General features: G+C 42.3%; 1 protein-coding gene across 3 annotated transcripts in view; it reads left to right on the top strand.

Moving 5' to 3' along the window:
• Positions 1 to 21,404, top strand: part of IFT43 (intraflagellar transport 43) — a 64,025-nt gene extending 42,621 nt beyond the window's left edge. For 2 of the 3 annotated variants that reach the window (XM_084841886.1, XM_084841892.1), the window contains 4 exons: positions 15,220 to 15,292; positions 15,607 to 15,682; positions 16,749 to 16,811; positions 17,767 to 18,162. In XM_084841886.1, coding sequence (XP_084698012.1) covers positions 15,220 to 15,292; positions 15,607 to 15,682; positions 16,749 to 16,811; positions 17,767 to 17,886 — 332 coding nt within the window. In that variant the 3' untranslated portion in view covers positions 17,887 to 18,162. Of the gene's footprint in view, positions 1 to 15,219; positions 15,293 to 15,606; positions 15,683 to 16,748; positions 16,812 to 17,766 lie in introns of all 3 variants that reach the window. The other variant, XM_084841880.1, reaches the window with a different exon arrangement.
• The last annotated feature ends 1,460 nt before the right edge of the window (positions 21,405 to 22,864 follow it).

Raw genomic sequence — 22,864 nt, 5'->3', positions numbered from 1 at the left:
TTTATCAGCAGTCAGGTCATCAATAAACACCAGTGACCCAGTTCCATTGGCAGCCATACACGCCCACGCTGTAACACTGCCTCCACCATGTTTGACAGATGATGTGGTATGCTTTGGATCATGAGCTGTTCCTTTCCTTCTCCATACTTTTCTCTTCCCATCATTCTGGTACAAGTTAATCTTGGTTTCATCAGTCTAAAGAATCTTATTCCAGAACTGGGCAGGCTTTTTTAGGTGTTTGCTGGCAAAAGCTAATCTGGCCTGTCTGTTCTTGAGTGTTACCAGTGGTTTGCACCTTGTCATGAAGCCTCTGTATTTACATTCATAAAGCCGTCTCTTGATTGTGGATGTTGACAATGACATGCCTACCTCCTCAAGAGCATTCTTGACCTGGCTAGATGTTGCGAAAGGGTTCCTCTTCACTATGAGCAGAATTCTGTGGTCATCCACTTTAGATGGCTTCCGTGGCCTTCCTGGCCTTTTGCTGTTGCTGAGCTTGCCAGTTAATTCCTTCTTTCTCAGAATGTTCCAAACTGTTGTGTTGGCCACACCCACTGTTTTTGCGATCTCTCTGATGGGTGTATTTTGTTTCCTCAGCCTAATGATGGCCTCCTTCACTTGCATGGACACCTCTTTGGACCTCATGTTGGGAGTTCCAGTGAACAGCTACCAAAATGTAACACTCAGAACCACCTCCAGGCCTTTTATCTTCTTGATTGGACATGGGGCACCCAGGAAACAGGCCACATCTGGCCATGCAGCTGCTTATCAGCCATTCGTTCCGTTACTCATGAGCCACCAATGATGGGTGTGTGTGTGTATGCCACTGGCTGTACTTCTTGAATGGTTAGTGCCCCACTTTTGTCAAACCCCTTGAATTACAGCTGAAAGTCCTGACTTCGCTCCCATCTGGGTGTGTTTCCTTTCAACTTCAGTGTGGTGGTGTACAGAGGCCAACTGCCAAAACATTTATCCTTTTTCCAATATTTCTGGCCCTGACTGTATTTATTACATTTATTTACAAGCGGAACCAGAAACAAAATGTTGTGTGGTGTATCCTGTTCAGTGTTCAGGTCAGTAAGCTGTGCCGTCCTTCAGGATACTCTATTCCAGTGGTAGGTAACTCGGTGCTGTCTGGCATATGTATTGTACGCTATGTATTTAGTTGGCATTACCCTGACACCTTGGCTCACAAACCCATTTTGGTTCTGGGGGACACAGCCTGAAAAGCTGTCAGGAACATTGTTAAGGTTCACAGAAACGTGCAAATATCTGCCTGATTGCCATGCCGCCATCCAGTCACTAACCCATGAGGGTACCTTTGAATTGGACAGTTGAGAGCCCTGGGGAGCGGGGGGAGGGGGGGAATGGCCCTGCCTCCCAGATAGGTCAGTACAGTCAAAACCTACCTGAGTATTCTTGATGCCACCTTTTGTTTTGAATATTGTATTATGCTACTCTTGTATGTCCAACTAGATTAAAAGGTATCAAGGGGCAAGCAACCTCTCTGAACCTTCTATTCATTCACCAAAACCAAACTGTTGTTCCCTTTGTTTTGACCCATCTTGGGTCTTTGCAGCCTTGCAAACCTGAGCTCTTTGCAACCTTGTTTCAGACTCTATAACTGCCTTGGAGTTCATGCAGTCAAAGTTCATTCTTTCTATTTGAGTGTCCTCATGCTGGTGTGTCTCAGCTCTGACAATAACCCAGAATCCAACTGGCTTTAATACCATTCCTTGTGATTATTTCCTAGCATGATTCTCCGTTCCACTCTGCTGCCCATCCAGTATTTCCAGGGCCAGAGTTTTCCCTTACACTTTCCAATTGAACCACTTTCTTGCTGCATTTACCCAGAGAGGTCCTTGTACACCTAGAGATGAAGTTGTATCAACCCTAGTAAAGCGCCCACTGAGTCCCAAAGCCAGGTTACATACATGCAGGATCACAGTTGGACAGCAAGGCCATGCAGGTAGTCTGCAATCTCTATGTGAGTTGTTGTCTTTGAGGCCAAATGAGGTGATCAAGAAGGGGGCTTACAGTACTGAGAAGCAGCTACCAAAAACTCTCCAGTTGAATGCACAATTTCTGAATTCTATTGGTAACTCTCAAGAGGAGCCCCATTGGCAAGTCTCTTCACCTGAATCTATTTTTAACTAAATTGTGATTGTTCTGGGGTCCCTAGTAATGGCTTAACTTCCATCTGATCTTCCCATTGTTACCACAAGTAGAAGTTGTGTCATAACACCGTTGGATATATTGTCCTTTTAGCCCTTTCTGCACAACATAATACTCAAAGTGACTTGGGGCTGTTGTCCCATTTTTGAATTTCGAATTAAAGCTGAGAAACTAAGGAACTAAGCATAGCCTAAGGCTAAATCCACAGAATTTTCCCAACTTTTGGTAACCAGCCAGGAAGTGAAGTCTGTTGGGTTCTTCTGAAATAAAGTAATTATAGCCATTCTTGCTCTATGTCTTTTCCTTTCCTCTTAAATCTGTCCATTTCCATCCCCACAGATTTGTCTTTGGGGCAAATAAGCAGCAATAGAGGAGGCTGTTGAGCCGATGCAAAAGCTTGACCCCTTCTGCTCCCACAGGGTTCACCAGTGTCTGGGACAGAGCTTGCCCTATATGAACTATGTTCCCAGTTGCAGTCCCTGTTCTTTCTCTTATTGATTTCTATGGCGGCGGGGGTGGGGGGAATAATTACAGCATGCCCTACTGACAGGTACTTTACTAATAAGTAGCAATTATGTGGTGAGAACAGTCCACTCCAGGTTGGTTCTTCCCTAAACAATTTACAATATAGTATCATAGTTTCTTTGGCTAATCTTAAAAATGGAGTCCCAAGGCTGGTAAGATCCTTTGCATCATAAGCTACAGGTGTTCACTGCAAATAGCGTCTGAGCACAAGGGGCCAGGATAGCTAAGCATCAATTCTGTGCCATGTTTATGATTCTGGGGTGTAGAGCTGGGAAAAAATAGGAGTGAACTGTGTAAGAAGAACACTACATGTTGGTGAAATGTGGATTGGAAGTGGGCAAGGAACAAAGTGAATGGACTAAGGAACAGTCAGGGCAAATGACAATTACTGTTACATCTTTGGGTTTGGCCTGCTAAAATTTTATACTGGGCCATATCTTTAGAACAGGGATAAACAACATGGTACCCTCCAGCTACTTTGGACTACAACTTCCACAATTCCTGACCATTGGCCATGTTGGCTGGAGCTTATGGGAGCTGTAGTCCAAAACATCTAGAGAGCACCAGGTTGCCTACCCCCTCCTTTAGATTGTCATCAGAGGTTTGACCAACTGGCCTCCACTGTTCCAGTCTTGGTGTCTTGTTTAGCAAGGATTGCAGTTCAGGTAGTGTGATGGATCTGCAGTATGGCCATAGATTAACCAGAGATTGAAAGATGTCACTGATGAGGCAGTGAGCATATTTACAAAGAGAGCTGCTGACTTCCTTGACCTAGGATGGATCATCTGATTTTTAGCTTGCTACTCTTTCAAAATCCGTTTCTTTACAGAAGGGTTTGGTGACTCTGGAGAGGAGTGGTCAAAGTAGTGCAATGTAGCTCATTGGGTAAAGGTGCTGGACAATGGTAAGCACACATGTTTAGGCATTGGCTTGATGGAACTTGGCATGCAGCACTTTCCTGCCAGAATTCTGTGAAACATTGAATATACAGTCCTGTTGAGGCTGTGATTGTTGAGTCCATAAGTGTAGTTGACGGACTAGGTTTACCTAAAAGACCCTTTAAGAAAAAGCTCTTGAAATATGATTACAGAATTGAGACACCATCATTTGAAAGCGCCAGAGGCAAGTTCCTTTGAAAATTGCAGCTGTAGAGGGACAGCATGAGAACCACATAGCCCTTGATTGTAGTGTTTTTCCCTCAGGAGTTGCTCCCCCCATCAGTTTCTCATCTGATAGGAGTGAGAAAGAAAGCAGCAGTTAGGCTCCTTGTCTGTCTTATGAAAATCCGATTCCGAGTGGCTGTGATCAAACCCAGTTGGCTGTCAGCTGTGGTGGCCTCGTGTGCAGGGAGGGGGCTTCTGAGGAGTTTCTGGATGTAGAAATGTCATAAATGCTACCGATCAAAGCTGCATTTTTTTTTAATAAACATATATAAGGTTTAAAAAAAACACTAAGGAATTTAGCATAAAAGAAATGTGGTTTGTCTTGTTTTTGCACTGGAGCATGAAAAGGATTAAATAGAATCAGACATACCTGCTGCCTAACATAATTCAATGAGAGGCTTATGAGAAGCATCTTTCCTATCACATATTAAGGGACAAATCACTAAACTGTGGCATTATAGGAGGTTTGGGGTTTTCTTTACCTTCCTACACATACCCTGCACACTCTATTCCATGTGCAAAATATTATACAGTTTTACCTTGCATTAAAAAATGCATAATAATCACTTCTTGATTTTGTGTTTTTAAGAACTAATGCAGATAAAAATGAAGTGCCACATATATACATTTTGAACAGTTAGAAAAAGCCAACATGTATATTCTCTACCCCCATTGTTGTGTAGAAAAGGGTAACTAGAGTGGCTTAGATAGTTTTTCTGAGCATGTGCCTCTACTGACTTATTACATACTTCCGTTTGGCATGAAATGGCACAAGGGTGAACTTGGAGGTGACAGCCTTCCTAGCCAATTCCCTCCCTCCGAAAGCTGTCAGTGCTGCATTCTATTGAGGAATTGTATACAGCATGGGCATCGTCTAGTATAGGGCAACATCATTTGACTGAATGGCCAGAAACATGTTTGAAAAATCTGAATCAGAAGTTTATAGGTAGTGCTGGAGATACATAGACATAGAACTGCAGGGCAAACACAGTGAATTTGAATAACTTTAAACATAAATAACCAAGGTTCAGGTAACAGGTTGCTTTCTGTTCTCTTTTATTTTACCTGATTTATGAAGAACTTGGATTTTACACAAATTGAATGTTTTGGCAAATTACTCCACAGTTTCTGTTCCTGAATCAGCATATGTGACCAGGATAGCTACAGAGTAAAGCACATGCTCCGTTCTTCAAGTTGTTATCTGTCTGGGCATTGGAATCTTTGCGTCATCCTCAGTCTTCTGATTTCTTTCAGCAACTTTGTTTTACCATACTTAAAACTAGTTTACTCAAAACTAAGATTTAGGGAAACTTTGAGCATGAATATTCATACCCCAATGCTATTATTGGATAACTTTGGATACTGCTGTCATTTACTCCTTGGTTTTGACATTGCCATCAACACATGCCCAAGTATTGCATTTTACAGATCAGTAAGACAATATATTTGTTTTTGTTGACCTCATGACAGACCTCTTATTTATTCAGTGATCAGGCAAACCAGCTTCTTCATTTGCTTTTTCAATACACAGCAGTGTTTTATGTATCTTTATCATATCCCTCCCATATCCCACCCCCCACCCAATTTCCTAAGTTGTGCCTTTTTCATGCTGAAATCCTAGATGATATTCTTAGACAGCTATAGCATGGGCAGACCAGAAGTGCTTTGTATGTTTGTTTTTATTGCAGCTGATCAGCTGGCTGACCATCGCAATAAAAAGGTTCAAGGCCCCCCCTGTGCATCTCTGCTGTTGTCAGGATTGTAGCCCTAGTCCTTTTTAGTTTCTCTTTAAGCAAATTCACTGAACCAAATTAGTGTATTGGGATTGCAGTTTGAGTGAATCCATGTTGAATTTGGCAAGTAGTTTCTTTAACTATCACTTCCTTGCAACTGAATCTATATTGCACAGTTATAAGGCTGTTTAAAGAGGGCCGAATCATGGGATTATAAACATAGACTGAGCTGCAGACCGAGTGTGGGATGAGGCACGTGTGTGAGAACTTCACTGTGCCTGGTCTTTGTGTTTTTTTCCACTTTCCACACACGCAGCATGCTGATTTTATCTATTGGGCTTGCTTTCTATATGGAGTTTTTCCATTCCTGGAAGAATTCTCTTTCTCTGTTCCATTTCTAATTTGGCAGCACTGTTTTGGGGCTGAGTTGCAAGAAGGGTTCACAGGACTCTTATTTTATTTTATTCATTTTAAGCCACTTTTCATGTTAACTCCTTCCAAGGTAGCTTACAACATATTAGAACAAAATATGAAAACCACAAAGTCATAAAATCATAACATAAACCACAATACATCTAAAAATACATCAGCAGCACCTGCTAAAAACAGTACCAAGAAGTGGGCATGTGATTTATTTTAAGGGGAATTCTAATACCTTATAAATTATTTTTATGTATAATATTTTGTTTGCCTTTCTACTTCCTGAACTGTACTGTTGAGGCCCTGATGACTCTTAAGATTTCTTTTTATACATGGTAATGCATGTTTTAAATCTCATGCTTTGTGTATTTTGTTGGGATTATATTCCCCCCACCCCCAATACCTTGCTCTTGATTAAGAATGAATTCCATCACTTACTTTCTCATTCACTCATCCAGTTCTCTGAGTTCTTTCTTCTAACTCACTATCTGTTTCAGAGTTGTGAACAAGTTGTATCCTCTGTAAAATTTCCACTGCACCATCCACCCTATTGCTTGCCACAATGGGGAGAAGTGATCAGTTTATGCTTATCCTCATTTTCTGTCTCTTAAACAGTTGCTGATACATTTTGTGAACCGCCCAGAGAGCTTCGGCTATTGGGCGGTATAGAAATGAAATAAATAAATAAAATAAATAAAATACATGCAAGGGAATTCCCTTATATGCAATGGATAATTAATTTTCTTTTTTTGGTGAAATTCCAAGAAGCATCTGATGCGGTTATTCATGTACTTTGCATCAAAGAGATATTTTCCTCTATTGTACTATACCTTTACTGCCATTGATTTTATACAGCACAAATGCTAAAGATACCAATTTATATTAGAGTCTGAAAAAATAAAATACGGGAACTTTTTAGAATGTGTTCCATGGCATTGAAATATAATTCTGGCTGTATTTTGTACATTAGGATACTAAAGATACTAAAGTCCAGGGTTTTGCTGATAGATTGTCTTGTATGATGTGTCTTGATTCAGCTGTGGCAGAACCTTACATATAAAATGTTAAGGTTAATAAAAACATTAATGCAACAATTCATTTATTTTTAAAGAATACATTTTTGTTGTTAGTAGCATTTTATTTCATTTTTGGCAATGCTAACATTTTTTGATAGAGTTTGTGCATTTTTAAAAAATTGGAGGGTTTACCTTTTATTCTGAGTCTCTGTAGTATATTAAACAAGGGCATAGCAGTTGGTAGGCTCTTGAAACGTAGAAACATAGGAAGCTGCCTTAGACAGTTGGTCCATCTAACCCCAGTATTGTTGACACTGGCAGCGACTCTCCAGGGTTTCAGGCAGGAGTTTTTCCAACCCATCTTGGCGATGCCAGGGATCAAACCTTGGACCTTCTTTTGCAAAGCATGTGCCCTACCCACTGAGCTACAGCCTCTCCCCACTTGAGTAGCAGCTTCCTTTGGGGGTGGGGTTTCAGGCTAGTTTCCTACATTTTGTAAGTTAAATTATATTTGATTGGGGAATTTTGGCACCTTTCTGCCTTCAAAAATGTTACCTTTAATTATATTAGTATGAGATGTTGTTCTCTAGTGTTCCAGCTAGTTACAGTATTGACTAGTTCATGTATATCACTTGGTGCTAGATGAGAAATTTAATTTTGTTATAATACAACTAAAGCAGGTTGATCTAGAAAGTAATAATTTATGGCATCTACAGATGTAATATTTCCATCATGCCTTCAGGCAACATTTATACAATTAATACGAGGATAACTGAAATCTGTTTTGTGTACTTACTTTTTTAACTTCTACAGTCTGTAATGTTCCACAGTTATCTCTGTGATGAACAGATAGCCAATCATAAATATACACATTTGTTATATTAAGGCAGGGAATATTGTTTTGTTAAAAATGTTAACGAGTTCCAGAATCTGAGCCTTTAACACATACACCTACATAACTATTTGGTACAGTATCATTAAAGTATCCGATTGACTTTGCCTTTCCACCATTTCAGAAGCTTGTTATATCAATAACCAGATACTCAGGGTATTAGCACCAGATACTCAAGTTCAGACATTTAAGGGCTAATTCAGTCATTAGTTTTTGCAGATATTAGTAAATGTGAGAGTCACTCCCATCTGTATAACAACAAAGTAGTAATATGCAAAACAGTAATAAGATTAATCTTGCCTACTGTCAGATCTGGTACTTATCCACAGACTTAATCTCTGTGTTGCTACATTTGGTGTATTTTTTTCTCTGGACATGAAGATACATTTCCATGTCCCCTGCCTCTGCAAAAAGGTAATGTGTGAATCAACCCTTGTTTTGAGGGTTTGCACATCATCCACCAGCACTTTATACATCTATTACCTACTGTTAGTGAGGCAGAAGCTAGGGACAATCTAACTTTTCATCATATTTGTCGGTTTTTCTGTATCAAGCTTATTTAAAATTTAATTTGGTTGAAACCACAATCACTTCTGTTTGCTTTAACTTCCTTACTTTCCTGAGTTTAAATGCTTCTACTATCCTTCAAAATTTTAAATTATTTGCATTGTGTTTTAAGTGGGGGCTGAACTAGTATAAGTTCACTGTTCTTGCAAGTAGCTTACAATTCCTAATAAATCCAAATGTTAGGTTTCTGTACCTTTATCTTGTCCATCCATTAAGACTCAGTTGCTCATTCTATTGTACCCTAGGTGCATAACTGGAATATTTTGGTGTCCTGAAATTTAGCTTTCTACTTAACACTGTCTCTAGGCTAATTGCAGTTTGCAATCCTATATACCCCAAATAGCTAATGATTGTCATTAAGTATCCTAGAATGCTCCAGAGCAGCCATTCCAAACCTGGTGCCCTCCAAAAGTTTTAGACTGCAGCTTTCATCAGCCCTAGCCAGCATGGCCAGTGGTCAGGGATGATATATATAGTCCAAAACATCTGAAGGGCACACGATTGGGGAAGGCTGCTCTAGAGCATTCCAGGATACTTAAGGACAACCATTAGCCTTTCTGTGTATATAGGATGGCAAAGGATGTGTGTGCTGAATTTGGCTATTAAGACAAAAGGCATACACAGCTGTTTCGATTGACCACACTTTGCATGCTTCATGGTCTCCCAACTCAACATAATTGTAAACTGCTTGTAGCCACAATAGCTAAATGAAACCTCTTTGTACAGCAGCAGTATGTCTCTGAGTATGAGAAGTTAGAGACAGACAATAGGGGTGGCTATTGCCTTCATACCCTGCTTATGAACTTCCAAAAGACATCTGGTTGACCACTGCTAGAAGCAGGGCCAGCATGGTGGGCCACCTGCCAAGGGCCCACACTGAGCAGGGAATCCACTGACAAGCATTCCCTGGGCCTGCTCCTGTTCTCCACCATTGCAACCTGCTTGCTCATCCACCTCTCCCACTCTGGCCTGGTGGTAGTGGTATGCAGGAGGAGCAGTAGATGCCACTACCTGCTGGCTCACTGGCTGCCTGGCTAGTTAGAAGGTGGTAGCGATGATGAGGAAGAGGATGAGCAACAGCTAGTAACAGTGCTGGTGAGAAGGTAGACTCACTGAGGGAGAGGGGCCCATTAAGAGTGTCTTGCACAAGGGGCCTCCAAAATCTGGAGCCAGCATTGGCTGGAAGTGTACTGCTGGCCTAGATAGCTGTTTAATCTGATCTAGCAGGCAGCTGTTCTGTACTTAAATGAACATTCCTTAAGCAAATGTTAAATGCTATTGTTTGGGAGGTAAAATGTCATTACAATTGGGAATACTAAGTAGCAGGCTTAATATCACAAGTATGAGTGCCCTCATGGCTTTGCCTCGCTAAACACAGTTTGGCTTGTAGGAATGCTTCCGTCTTCAGATTTAATTAATAACTGAGACATATGGATTGGAAACCAGTGTTTCTTCTTACGATTTCAGGCTGTGGATAAATGAAGGCCTTGGTTAAATGCATTGTAACTGCCTTGTATAGTCCCTTTTCTCCTTCACAGTGGCTGGTCGCTGTAGGAAACAGAATGCTGGATTGCATTTGGTCTGATCCAGCAGGACTGCTGTTACATTCTTATTTTCACTTTTGGTGTGAATGAATCTAAATGATTAAATACTGATTATTCGAAAAGCTTCTTTAAAAGGTCAGTCAAAGCGAGACCCCCACATTTTGTGTCTCTATAGAATATTTTCAGTGCAAAGACAATAATGCAACAATAATTCTTTATGTGTAGTAGAAGGGAGTCAGCCTTGCTGCACTATGCTGTATTTTTTTAAAATCCAAAGAGGCAACTAAATACCAAGATTTGGAAGATTTAAGAGACAATACAGCTTTCTCTTGTCTTCTATTGAAATTATGGTCATTACAGAATTCTGCTGTCAGGCATTGCATGGCAAGGAGTAGAGGAAGGGGTGTTGTTCTAGATAACCTCTGCCTTTAGTTGGCTAGCATGTTGACACAGTCACAGCTTTCAATAAGAGCTCTCAAGAAGCTGGACAATACCCTTTTTGTTGTTGTTCCTTGATTTTTTCTCCTTCATAGGGCTGTGGCTTTGCTTTCACTGGAAAATATTTGAAACCCACTTCTCTCCAAATGGTACCACAAATGGATACTGGCCTGACCCTGGAAAAGTAAAATATAACCCTCAGCCATGTTTCCTGGTATGGTGGCCCATGGTCTCGATATATTTATATATGCCTCATCGGTTTGCTTATTGCCCTTACAGGAGAGAATAATCAATCTTGTTTGTGTGTTCAGCAGAAGCTGCCTCCATCCCTTGTTCTTTGCATTTTTAAAAAAGATTGTAGCCTGTTGCTTTCTACTTCTCTATTTTTGTTCCTCCTTTTTCTGTTTAGAGGGAAAAATTATCAGATTGAGATGCACTAATTAAAGCCATTTTCTGGTATTTGGTTACTGGAGTGTTTGATGTCTCTCTGACAAGACCATGAAATGCACAGGGTTTCCACAGGGACAGAATTTGCTGAACACTGTGCTTTGTAAATGTGGGGACACAGTGTCGCAGCAGCTCATGAATATGAAACGCCCATGATGCTACCTCAGTGGACTTGAGAACACAGATGAATCCTGTCATGTGCTAAATGAGACCAATTTCTTTCACTTAACTTCATCTTCAATCAGACCTTCTTCCATTTGCCTGTTTAAAATTCCCTAAACGTGATGCAGAAGGTAACAGCATTCAGTAAAACAAAGTTTTGCAGCAGTAGAGAAATTAGAATTGTGCCTGGCTGGAGTTTCATGCTCTTAAAATACAAAACTTAGTTGGCTTCCTTTGCTTTTTAAAGCCTCTCATTGTGTTTTGCAGAAAAGCTAGTTAGCCTTCAAAATCTCACTTGGTATGTGCTCTGCTTGTTTATAGTTTTGTACATATTCAGCAGTAGAGGTCTATATGCGATTACTCTATAGATATAGCAAATAACTGGGATTATAGTTGGAGGAGTTTCCATCCTGAATTGGTTATTAAAAACAGCACATCAGTCAGTATGCAGGAAGCCTGGCAGAGGACAATTCAGATAACTATTTGGGAGAATTCCTGGGAACTGTAATGGGAAGTAATTAGGTCAATGTTTTTCCCTACTCTGCATGCACCCCCTTCTTCCCTGGATCTTTACACACCCCTTTCAGGTATTCAGCCCCACAGTTTGAGAACCTATGGACTAAACTACTGCAAGGCAGCTCCAATAATAGCCACTTTCCACAACTATATCTGGAATGCTGTCCATCAGGCTTTTCTTCCCCGGATTTCAGTAACTTGTGAATTTTCACTTTGCCAGAACTGAACCTTGTAAAGCAGGCTACAATAGGAACACTGTTATTGGTCAACAGGACAAGAGATGCCACAGACAGTCTGTTTGTGGCTTGCAGCTCAGGGAATACCTGCATGACTTGCTATAAAGGTTTCAGAAGCAAATGTTGTTTATGTTATTAAGAACAACTTCGGGAGGTCCGGGGCCATTCCCCCCACCCCAGTGCCAAAAATAAGGGGATTTTTTTTAATGGCATCCAGAGCTGCTGCGGAATGCCAAAATATCAAAATATTGACCCTTTTCGGACTCCATAACCATTCCATACACCATATTGTTTGCAAACATTTGTTTTTATACTACTTCTGTTCTCTGCACACTGTATTTAAACTCCATGGATGAATCCGTATGGAGTTAATTTGTGGCAGATCTTCCTTCTTGGAAAAACTTTTACTTGAAAAGAGGCACTCAAAAGCCAGGTTTCTCAGTGTAAGACTCTGGCCCTCAAAATGGTCCATGTGGTTATGCAAGTACTTTGGATCCTTACAGATTCAGATCTACCTATTCTTTCCCAGGTTATCTTCCACCACTCTTTATCCAGCTCTCATTCTTTTGTGGCATGCTCAGCAAGAGGCTGGGAGCCCTGCTGCATGATACGCTCACATAAATCTTCCACGGGGAGTAACGGGCTTTTCTATGACAGGGCACTGCTGTATCACTATACCATGGATATTTGTGCCAAAGATGGAGCCTCAGGTGCTCCAGTTCCTCTTTATCCACTTTGCTGTGATCTGAAAGCTGCTCCATTGTAGGCAGCAGGTCCTTGGGTGGTCAGGCAGCTGGAATGCACAACTCTGCTGAGATTGTCCAAGCTGTCACCGTCTCTTGCTTTGGCTTGGCTCTCGCTTCAGTCTCTGTTTTGTTCAGACCCTTCACCAGGCAGCCAATTAGAGAGAAATCCCACTGTGTGGGTTGCTCCAAACAGCCCTCTTGTCAAAAGTCCGGGCTAACCCTTGCCCTGTTGCAGATGGACCAGCACTGCTCCATGAGGGTCGGGGAGCCTGGAGGGATGCAGAGTGGATGTGAAGATGGGACCTATGTACTTTGGAGCTTTGAGAGGCTGTGAGGAGAAATGGATTTAAAAAAGAAAAAGAAAAAAGACCCAGTCCTGGACAACAGACTCCGCAGGCAGGGAACCTTTCCAGCTCTTGAATATTCATTTCAGCCTGGGCTGGAGACAGGGCAGAACTAAAAACAGCCAAATGCTTAGTTAGAAAATCAGAGCTATGGATGCAATTGGAAGCAGCCCTCTTGGTTGCTGAGGTGCCACCTCCTTTTCATTTCAGACAATGTAGCAAAGGATCTCTGCAGAGCTGAGCTAGCCAGTTGCCTATCCACCTGTGGGATGTGGGACCCTGGAACAGCTTTCAGAATCAGAACAAGGCAGTCATGGGCATAGGGAGAGCCAGCATTCTAAACCTGAGGAACCATATACTTTAGCACCCATCTGCTGCTCAAGGTCAGATTAACTGGAAATGATAATGCCATGCTTAGGGAGTATTTCATCATACTAGTAGAAATCTGGAGGTTTAAATCTGGAGGTTTAAAAATGATGAAATCCACCCTTTTAAAAATTAATAGAAATATTTTAAATTTGAAATTAAAATTCAAAGGGAAGAAAGGTCTACTGTAAACTGTCCAAAGCTGCAATTAAATTTACAGGCGCTATACAAAAATCATTCTTGTCAGCTGGATGCTGCTTGCAGGCTGCTAGTTGTCCAGTCCTTCCTTAGGTGTTTAAAAGAAAAATGCATTCATCCAGTATAATTGCATATTTATTCTCATAGAAGAGAGAGGGGATGGGTGAAAACAAGCAGGCACTTGAGCATAAATATTTACCTGGGCCAAAAATTGCAAACTTGTTCAGAGTTGCACTGTTCATGTACGCACAGTGTCCCACCCCGTTTGCTCCTTCTGTGCTTCCATTTACTCTCTTAATTTCTTCTTTGTTGGTATATTATGGCAGTACATCATATGACTTAAGGCCTTTCCATTTGACCAGCATTTTGTGCAATAAATGTTGCAGTCATTTCTAATTTTGTACTGAACATTCCACATCTTTTCCTTCAAGTTTGTTCAGTTTGCAGCAGTATCTGGTTTTCTCCACCATGCAGGCAGAAATATTTTGTTATGGGGAAAATGTGATTTTCCCTTCAGATAGCGTGTTCAGTTCTGTTCTGTGTGGAATGTTGTTGTCCTAAGCCTCTGTTTATTATTTGTGTGAGCACTAACAACTAGCACAACTTTCCCCTATTCTGTCCACATCACCTTTAAGTTGTTGGGTTTTTTAAAAGCTACTTGTAGGCAATGCATTCTTATGTGGTAGAAAACAATAAGGGGATTAGATAAATTCATGGAGGATAAGGTTGTCATTGGGACTGTTCACACAACATGCTAACCCACACTCAGTGGTTTAGTGTGGGTTGTTGTTGAACTGTGGGTTAACGTGGTGTCTGAACCCAGGACATTTTCCTCAGGGTGGCTTGTTAACCACCTTGAACAACCCAACAACAAACCATGGGTTCTCAAGGTGGCTTGTTCAGGAAAAATAAGCCACATGCCATGGTTAACCAGCCACCCTGCAGAAAACACCTTGGGTGCAGACAACACAGTAACCCACGGTTCAGCAACAATCCACACTCAGCCACTGAGCATGGGTTAGCATGTTGTGCGAGCTCAGTCAATGGCTACTAGTCATGATGGCTGCATGCTGCCTCCAGAATCTGAGACAGCGTGTCTCTGAATACCTGTTGCTGGGGAACAACAGCAGGAGAAGACTGTTGCCCTCATGCTTGCTTTTCACAGACATCTGGCTGGCCACTGTGGGAAATAGGATGCTGGACAAGACAGGTCTTTGGTATGATCTACCAGGGCTGTTCTTATGTTATTATATTCAGCATGAGGCAATATTAAAACAAATGGCTGAGCACCTCCTAGTTAGGCGTCTCCCCCATCCTCACATCCAGCCTTTTGTTCTTCATTATTTATTGGGGTCTATTTACTCCCTTACAGGAGCACATATCCATCCATTTAATTAAAAAGAGAGAGAGAAGAGGGTGCTAGAGTATTTACCCAGCAGTTAGGCTGCCTGGTGTTTTTATATGAAATATGAAGCTGTCTTGTGCCAAGGCAGACTGTTGGTCCATCTAGTCCAGTACTATCTGCTCTGACTGGCATTGGCTCTCCAGGGTCTCATGCAGACTTTCTCCTTTTAACTGGAGAGGCCAAGGATTGAACCTGGGACCTTTTGCAGGCAATGCAGGTAGGCTACCACTGAGCTGTGGTCCCCCACCCCCAGGTTACTTCCCCAAAGAGAAAATTGGGAAAGCTGTAGTAGCTCTGCTTTTTTATGACTCTTCCACCCTTTGCAGATATTCCAGTGATCCCTGACTTGGAGGAGGTTCAAGAGGAAGACTTTGCCATGCAGGTGGCAGCCCCACCCAGGTAACAAGATCACTACAGCAATCCTTGTGCCAAACTTAGTTGTCCTCGGTGCATCAATATCTGTCCCACTCAGCTGAATTTTGTGCCATGTGTTGTGGTTTGCTTGAGCAGTTGGATGGTGCTGTTCTGAATAATCAGTTATGATGATAAGCTCTGTTTTATCTGAACAGAGGGAACTGATTCTGTAGGTTCTGTGTAAATATAATAAATAAGAAGTTTTGCATTAAGTTCAGGCCCATACTTAAGGCAGTTACGGATGGCAGTGAGGAACGTCAGCACTCCAGTTTGATTTCTTGCTTTACCCCCAATTGCAGCATTCAAGTGAACAGAGTGCTGACCTACCGTGACCTGGACAATGACCTTATGAAATATGCTGCTTTCCAAACGTTGGTGAGTGCAGCCAAGTGGAAATCTACATTCTCCCTACATTTTCCTAGAAGAAAATGGCAGCCCTTTCCTGTTGCTGGCAAAAGTCTACACCTTTCACTCCGTTGTAGGGCCAGCATAGTATGTGAATAAGTCATCCATTCTTTTGATGGGGCCCTTGGTGTCCTCATAGAACACTAGATAAAAGTACTTTTGGAGCATTGCTCAGCATTGTTTGTTGAGGCATTTTAGGTGCTCCTCTCCATTTCCCACTTTAATGGTCTCTGCCTATCCCTTAGTTATAATTCATTTGGTAGAGCTGCCTTCCCTCCACTGAGAATAAGCATACTCAGTTTTATGCAGTGGAGCCAAGGCTGAGCATAGATAACATTTGGGAATTAAAAGGCTATTGCACAGTTATAAAAACCCAGTGACAGGGAAAGCCATGAATTACATAAAACAAAACATATGAGAAGATATTCTCAAGTGCCTGAAAATGTTTTAATAAGCCCGATGCATTTTGGAAAGATATTTTCTTCCTCAGGGGCCACTTGTCTTTCTCTATGTATATTTTGAAAAAATGTACTAATTCTTCTTCTATTTCGATCTACTCTATATATTATATCCAGTTATAACCACAGAGCCTTCCTGAGAAGAAAAGACATTTCCAAATGGTAGCATGCCCTGATTTTATTGAGCTGGATTTTCTTATCCAGATGCTAGGGAGTTTGAACAGCTTTGCTCCATCAATGGCTGTGTATGTTTTCTAGAAAAATAACAGAAGTGTCTGCAATTACCGTGTGAAATGTGCACGTCCCTTCTTGCTCTTGGAATGGGTTGGATCCCTGGGTTGAATCCAGTGCTGACCAATCACCAGGAGAAAAGAAACCTCTGGTGGAACAGATTTCCCCTCCCCCTCATACCCATCAAATCTGCTCTAGCAAATCAGTTGGGGCCTACCAGAACAGATTTGGGGGGTATGCAGGGTGCCGGAGTGGGGAGGAGAACAATGGGAAGTCCTGTTGCATGAGTGGAAGTTTGGTCATGTTATGTTGGATTTCACCCTAATTTTTTTTATGTGTTCCCACAGGATGGAGAGATTGACTTGAAGCTGCTCAGTAAGGTTCTAGCTCCAGAGCAGGAAGTACGAGAGGTGGGTTTTTCTGGACCAAGAGCAGGAGAACTAGGATGATCTACCTGCCGAGTCTATCCCTCAGTTAGGTAGGGATTAGGGTGTGTTTGCACCAGTGGCGCTCTCTCAGTTCTTCATGGTTTCATTTAGGAAGCTGTCTTATATACTGGGCCGGACCATTGGTCCATCTAGCTCAGTATTGTCTACACTGACTGGCAGCAGCTCTCCAGGCGTTCAAACCAGGGTCTTTCCCAGGCCAATCTAGAGATGCCATGGATTGATCCTGGGACCTTCTGCATGCAAAGCATGTGGTCTGCCACTGAATGATGGCCCTCTCCTGCTATTGGCATGTTTCCTGCCCAGACAAGTTCCCTGCTCTTGGGATTGTGGGCTGGTTATTCTTTGGGTTGAGTACATTTAAAAAACACACACATAATGCTGAACATGTACAAGCATATCTGTCCACCCTCACACACAAACACAAGATGGAATGCAAAAAAAGCACACGTGGGGGCGTGAAATATGTCTCTCTGTGAGACTGAGAGGCTCAGGAGCTGCTTTGGGATTCAAGCCCACCAAAGCTCTTCCTGAGGCAAAGTAGCGTCAGATATACAAGTACATGTCATCCATTTTATTATACACTGCTCTGAACCTTTTATCCAGTAGAAGCTTCCCGAGGCTTTGAAAAAATATTTATGAATAAATCTGATACAATAGAAAATGCCATAATTATTACCTATTTTAACATGTAACCTGTAGCATAGAACTTAAGTGAATTTTAAAACTCCCAAGTGGCACTGTAAAGATGTTCTAAAGGTAGCAGGGATTAAAACCCACGTTGTTCAATTGTCAGGCCTGTTAGAAGAGTTTGGGTCCCTGCTATGGTGACCCTCTTGGACAAGACACAGCCTCATTTCTGCCATTCAGAGGGTGTAATTTATTTCTCCGCTGAGTTGTTGTTGTTGTTTTTTACCAGGATGATGTCAGCTGGGACTGGAACCATCTCTACACAGAGGTTGCCTCCGAGCTTCTAAGCGAGTGGGACTCCGGGCAGTCAGAAAAGGAGGAGGGTCTCACGCCAAATAAGAACGCTTGAGCTTTGGCTAGCTGATTGCACAGCTGTCAATCACACAAGCACAACTGTAGATTATTAATACACTATTTTTTAATATATGGTTTGTATCTGAGGACTTTTTTTTTTTATCAACATAAAGTGAAACAGTAGCTTTCTCAGAAGACAAGTTTAATAGAACTCAGAGTTGTACAGTCTACAGAGAAGGAAGCAACAATATGGATGCATATATGTAAAAAAGCTGCACAACACATCACACTCCTTCCTGAGCTTTTGTTGTACGCTGAAATACAAACTTGGAACAGAAGTTTCCTGTTTCAAATCCAACTGGAAGCCCAGGTCCAGGTTGATCTTGCTGGCTGGCTGCCTGCCTGCTCTCCCAAGATCAGTGACTGAGCTCCCCTTGTTTGTACTAGCATCATCTCTTCTAATAGCAAACTGAATTGGTCCCATGCCAGCAAGTATAGCAGTGAGATGGGGCTAGCAGCAGATAAGGTTTCTGCATATTTGGGGAAACGAAATATTTGTGCATATTTGGGGAACTCCGCAGTTATGCAGAAAATTTTTACTTTGTAAAAAGAGGTAAACCAGAAACCTCTCTCAACGTGGGTTGCATGCCTCCCCCTCCCCCCCCCCGAACAGAACATTAGAAACAGTTAAAGTTCTGACAGTGAGGGAAACAAAGCTACTGAAGAGCCATCTTTCCCTGAGGGGAAGGGAGGGAAGACAGAAACAGCCTGGTAAGAGCTGCCCACCATACAGATTCCCTGTAGTGGTTCCAGCTGAGGTGGCCTCTCCCTTCCCCCATCTGCCACCGCTGGACTACTTAGGAACCATCTTGCCCTGAGGAGAAGGGGAGAGAAGACAGAACAGCCTGTAAGATAGCCTAATTGAAGAAAGCAGCCTGAAAAAAGGAGGCGAGAGCATATACTTAAGCCATCAATTAGTCTGTGACAAGCATAGAAAACAGCTACTGCAAAGGAAGGGTTTCAACCCCAGTGTTTTATTGTACGTCACCTTGGGCACTTTTAAGTAAAAGGCGATTCATAAATACAATAATAATAATAATGATTTCGAGGGAGGAATTGACACTGGAGGAGACAGTAACCCCTTTTATCAAAGAAAAAAGGAACTTTCCTAGATTGTAAGGAGGAGATAGTGAGGGAACTTCCCAGACACACACTCTGGGAGCTGGCTCAGAAGCTTGAGAAGTCTGGGTGTAGGCTGGGCAGCTTGCTGTGCGGCCTGCCCCTGTCTGTAGCACTAAAGCAAAAGGGTAGGGGAGAAGTTTGTTCAGTTCACAAACTGAAAGCCTAATGCAGACTTAACCTAATTTCACATATTAGAACCAACATGTGAACTAAAATTCTGTTATCCTTTGAAATTCACACATCTTCGATTTTTGCAGGGGAATTCTCCAGTAAAAAATGCATACAAAAATATTTATATCATGGGAAAGTACACAAAAATGCATCTATTCATGAAAATAACATTTTAAAATGTGTTACATTAGAATATTGATTGCAAAAAAATGTGTATGTTAGACAAGATTTCATACAAATATGCATGTATTATGAGAAATACACAAAACATGCATACAAATTTTCATGCAAACTTTAAAAAAAAATCCTCAAAGTTCAGGATGAACCAAACTTAAGATTGGAAAAATGAGAAACTGGAAGACATTGGCAGATTTGTCCATCCCTTCTAAAGCACTCAAGTTCAAAGGTGCTGATAAATCATGACAGGATGTTTTAACACCCCCCTTTGAACTTTGTACTTTTTTTGTTGTTTATTTGGTCAGTCGCTTCCGACTCTTCGTGACTTCATGGACCAGCCCACGCCAGCACTTCCTGTCGGCCGTCGCCACCCCCAGCTCCCCCAAGGTCGAGTCCGTCACCTCCAGAATATCATCCATCCACCTTGCCCTTGGTTGGCCCCTCTTCCTTTTGCCTTCCACTTTCCCTAGCATCAGCATCTTCTCCAGGGTATCCTGTCTTCTCATGATGTGGCCAAAGTACTTCAGTTTTGCCTTTAATATTATTCCCTCAAGTGAGCAGCCTGGCTTTATTTCCTGGAGTATGGACTGGTTTGATCTTCTTGCAGTCCAAGGCACTCTCAGAATTTTCCTTCAGCACCACAGTTCAAAAGCATCTATCTTCCTTTGCTCAGCCTTCCTTATGGTCCAGCTCTCGCAGCCATAGGTTACTACGGAGAATACCATTGCTTTAACTATGCGGACCTTAGTTGTCAGTGTGATGTCTCTGCTGTTCACTATTTTATCAAGATTTGTCATTGCTGTCCTCCCAAGAAGTAAACGTCTTCTGATTTCCTGGCTGCAGTCAGCGTCTGCAGTAACCTTTGCACCTAGAAAGACAAAGTCTGTCACTGCCTCCACGTTTTCTCCCTCTATTTGCCAGTTATCAATCAAGCTGGTTGCCATAATCTTCGTTTTTTTGAGGTTTAACTGCAACCCAGAACTCTGTACTGCTGAGCAATAATTTCAGAGCGAAGGAAGGCTGACCCCCTTTTTGTGGGCCCTCAACCTGTGAGTTCTTGCATGGAAGAGCCAGGCTTGTGATGTAACCAGGCTTCCCATGCGGTGCTCTGCCAGCAACATTTGTTCTATGCGTTATAACAGTGAATCAAGGACACCTGCAAAGCACTCAGTCCTAGTGTCCTGGTTCTGAACAATCTCATAGACTGCATTCTTACTGTCATGGTAGCAGCTCAGTTGGACCTTCAAGGACCACACTGACATGGTCTGCACTTGCAAAAGCTTTATTCAAGTCAGAATATTGGATCACCGCGGAGGGTCACTCTACAATTGAGTGGCCCCGAGGAGAGCTTCCAGATTCTTAATATAGGCAGTGGTAAATAACTTATGCCAAACTACATTCTTCCATGTTCCCCCCACCTGTATTTGCTATTCTTCATTGTGGTTTCTCATAGAAAGCAATAATATGTTACGCTTTTCTACCTGAAGCCTAGACATAAATTCATAAAGGTCACGATGACAGACAGGGAAATGCTAGCTTGATCACAAGCTCTATAGGAAACTTACAGAAACCCACAAACTACATCCTGTTATTGTCAGCCTCCTCTCCAAGCAAAAGCCTTTCAATAAGTATTCTGCCTGGCATTCTTGCCTTAATCTTATTATGGCCACTAACTTAAAATGGAGTCTCTTTGGCCAAAGCTAAATGTCCATTACAGCCATGCAATTACCACAGTTGTTTTTTTTTAATTAAGGAATTATTTATTTATTTCATTTCATTCTACACCACCCGATAGCTGAAGTTCTCTTGAAATCTGAAAGGGGGCAATGGTAGAGATTTGAAGTATTGTCTTCCTCCTGCACAGGGATACATAAACTAAAGTTAGATACCCCACAGCCTTTCACCGAGTGCAGAAAGCTGCTTGCCATGTGCTGTTCTTCACTCAACAGTCCTTCCTAATTCAGCTGCCTTTTCTTCCACCAAGACCTACACAGGCTCACGGCCACTCCAAACCCACCTGAAAAGCCTTTCATTAAAATTCAGAAAAACAAAGTGGCTCAGTCCCTTGGATGCACACCTGGAAACACAGAGAAAACGTGTGTTGCAATTCTTAATTATAAGCTGTGGGACTGACTGGGGTAGGAATGCTTTTTTCCTCACATTCTAGGGTCAAACTCAGGCGTGCTCTGCTCTCCTGTTTAGCTGGCATCCTGCTGTGGCTGTGCTTGCTGTTGTTTGTCACTCTCAACTCAGAAACCTGAAGGGAATCTCTACCTTGAGAATACGGGCAGAAGGGCCCTGTAGCCTCAGGAGTGGGCCTGTGGAATGGGCTCCACCCCTCCCTAGATAACATGTTCTGGCTGTACTCAGCCTCCCTCTAGTGCATGCAGGGTGCTTCATTTTGGCATGAAAACAAAGGTATTGGCCAATTGGAAATTTGAAACGGAAAAGTTGCTGTGAGTACAAGGTATTGTTGCATTCAAATACATGGGAGTTCTTGGCCACTGGTGCAGGGAGACAGATCTGGACTCAAGCAGCAAAGAGCCAGTATACGGACACAAAAATGGGGAAATCCCGAACCTGGCCTCCACACTGTTACGTGCATAATATGTTTCAGCTACAGTAATTTTTTCTTCTTTTTTTGTATTCGGCTGCTTCTGTGGACTTGATTCTGCCCCTCCACTGAATAGAGACTACTCATCTCCCTCAATATATTTAAGTCTGCTGCATTAGAGAGGAAAAACCCGTATGGTCCCTTGTTTGATGTAGACAGGTGAAACTACCTTACCACCCCAGTCCTTGCGTCAATTTTCCTCATGCATGAAAGAGCCAGGCCTGTAATGCAGACAGACTTCCTGTGAGATGCTCTGTTGGCAAAGTCCTGCTCAGGGGTGGAGCACATGTTTTGCATGCAGAAGATTCCAGGTTTGACATGGTGGGGCTGGGGAAAGCCCCAGCTTGAAATCCTGGAGAGTCACTGCCAGTCACTGTTGACAGTACTGAGTTAGATGGACCATTGGCCTGACTTGGTATATAAAGTAGCTACCTGTGTTCCTAAAACTCCAAATGTTGCAGCTGAAATTAATCATATCAGTTATGTGCAATTATGCAAATACAGGATGTGAATATAAATCTGTGTTCAACATTCATAATTCCATTTGTGGTTTGGAATGAGCACATGCTATCCTGCTCTCTAGATTCTCCAGCTGCCCAAGCAAACTGAATCAATAGGTGAAGAAGAGAGTTACAGTTGCACTGTCTTCTGCCCCCCTCAGTGCAGCTTCTTTTAAGATCCTATTTTTGGCTGCACTGCTGTCTTTGGAATGTGGCCGGGAACGGCTGCTTCCCCTTTCACATGACCTGACATGGTCCCAGGATGAACTGTGTGCATCATTGCGGTATACGCCAATGGAAACAACGAGGCAGCCCTGGAGGCCCGAGCGAGTTCTCAGCCATGTGCTGGAATGCACCCAGGTGTCCTGGCTGAGATGGAGCTGCATGGC

The sequence above is a fragment of the Heloderma suspectum genome, chromosome 1, assembly GCF_057233095.1.
Source record: "Heloderma suspectum isolate Gila_16-S chromosome 1, 16-S_ref, whole genome shotgun sequence".
In the NCBI taxonomy this organism is placed as follows: domain Eukaryota; kingdom Metazoa; phylum Chordata; class Lepidosauria; order Squamata; family Helodermatidae; genus Heloderma; species Heloderma suspectum.
The sequence above is the reverse complement of the archived record's forward strand: the minus strand, read 5'-3'. Positions and strand labels throughout refer to the sequence as shown.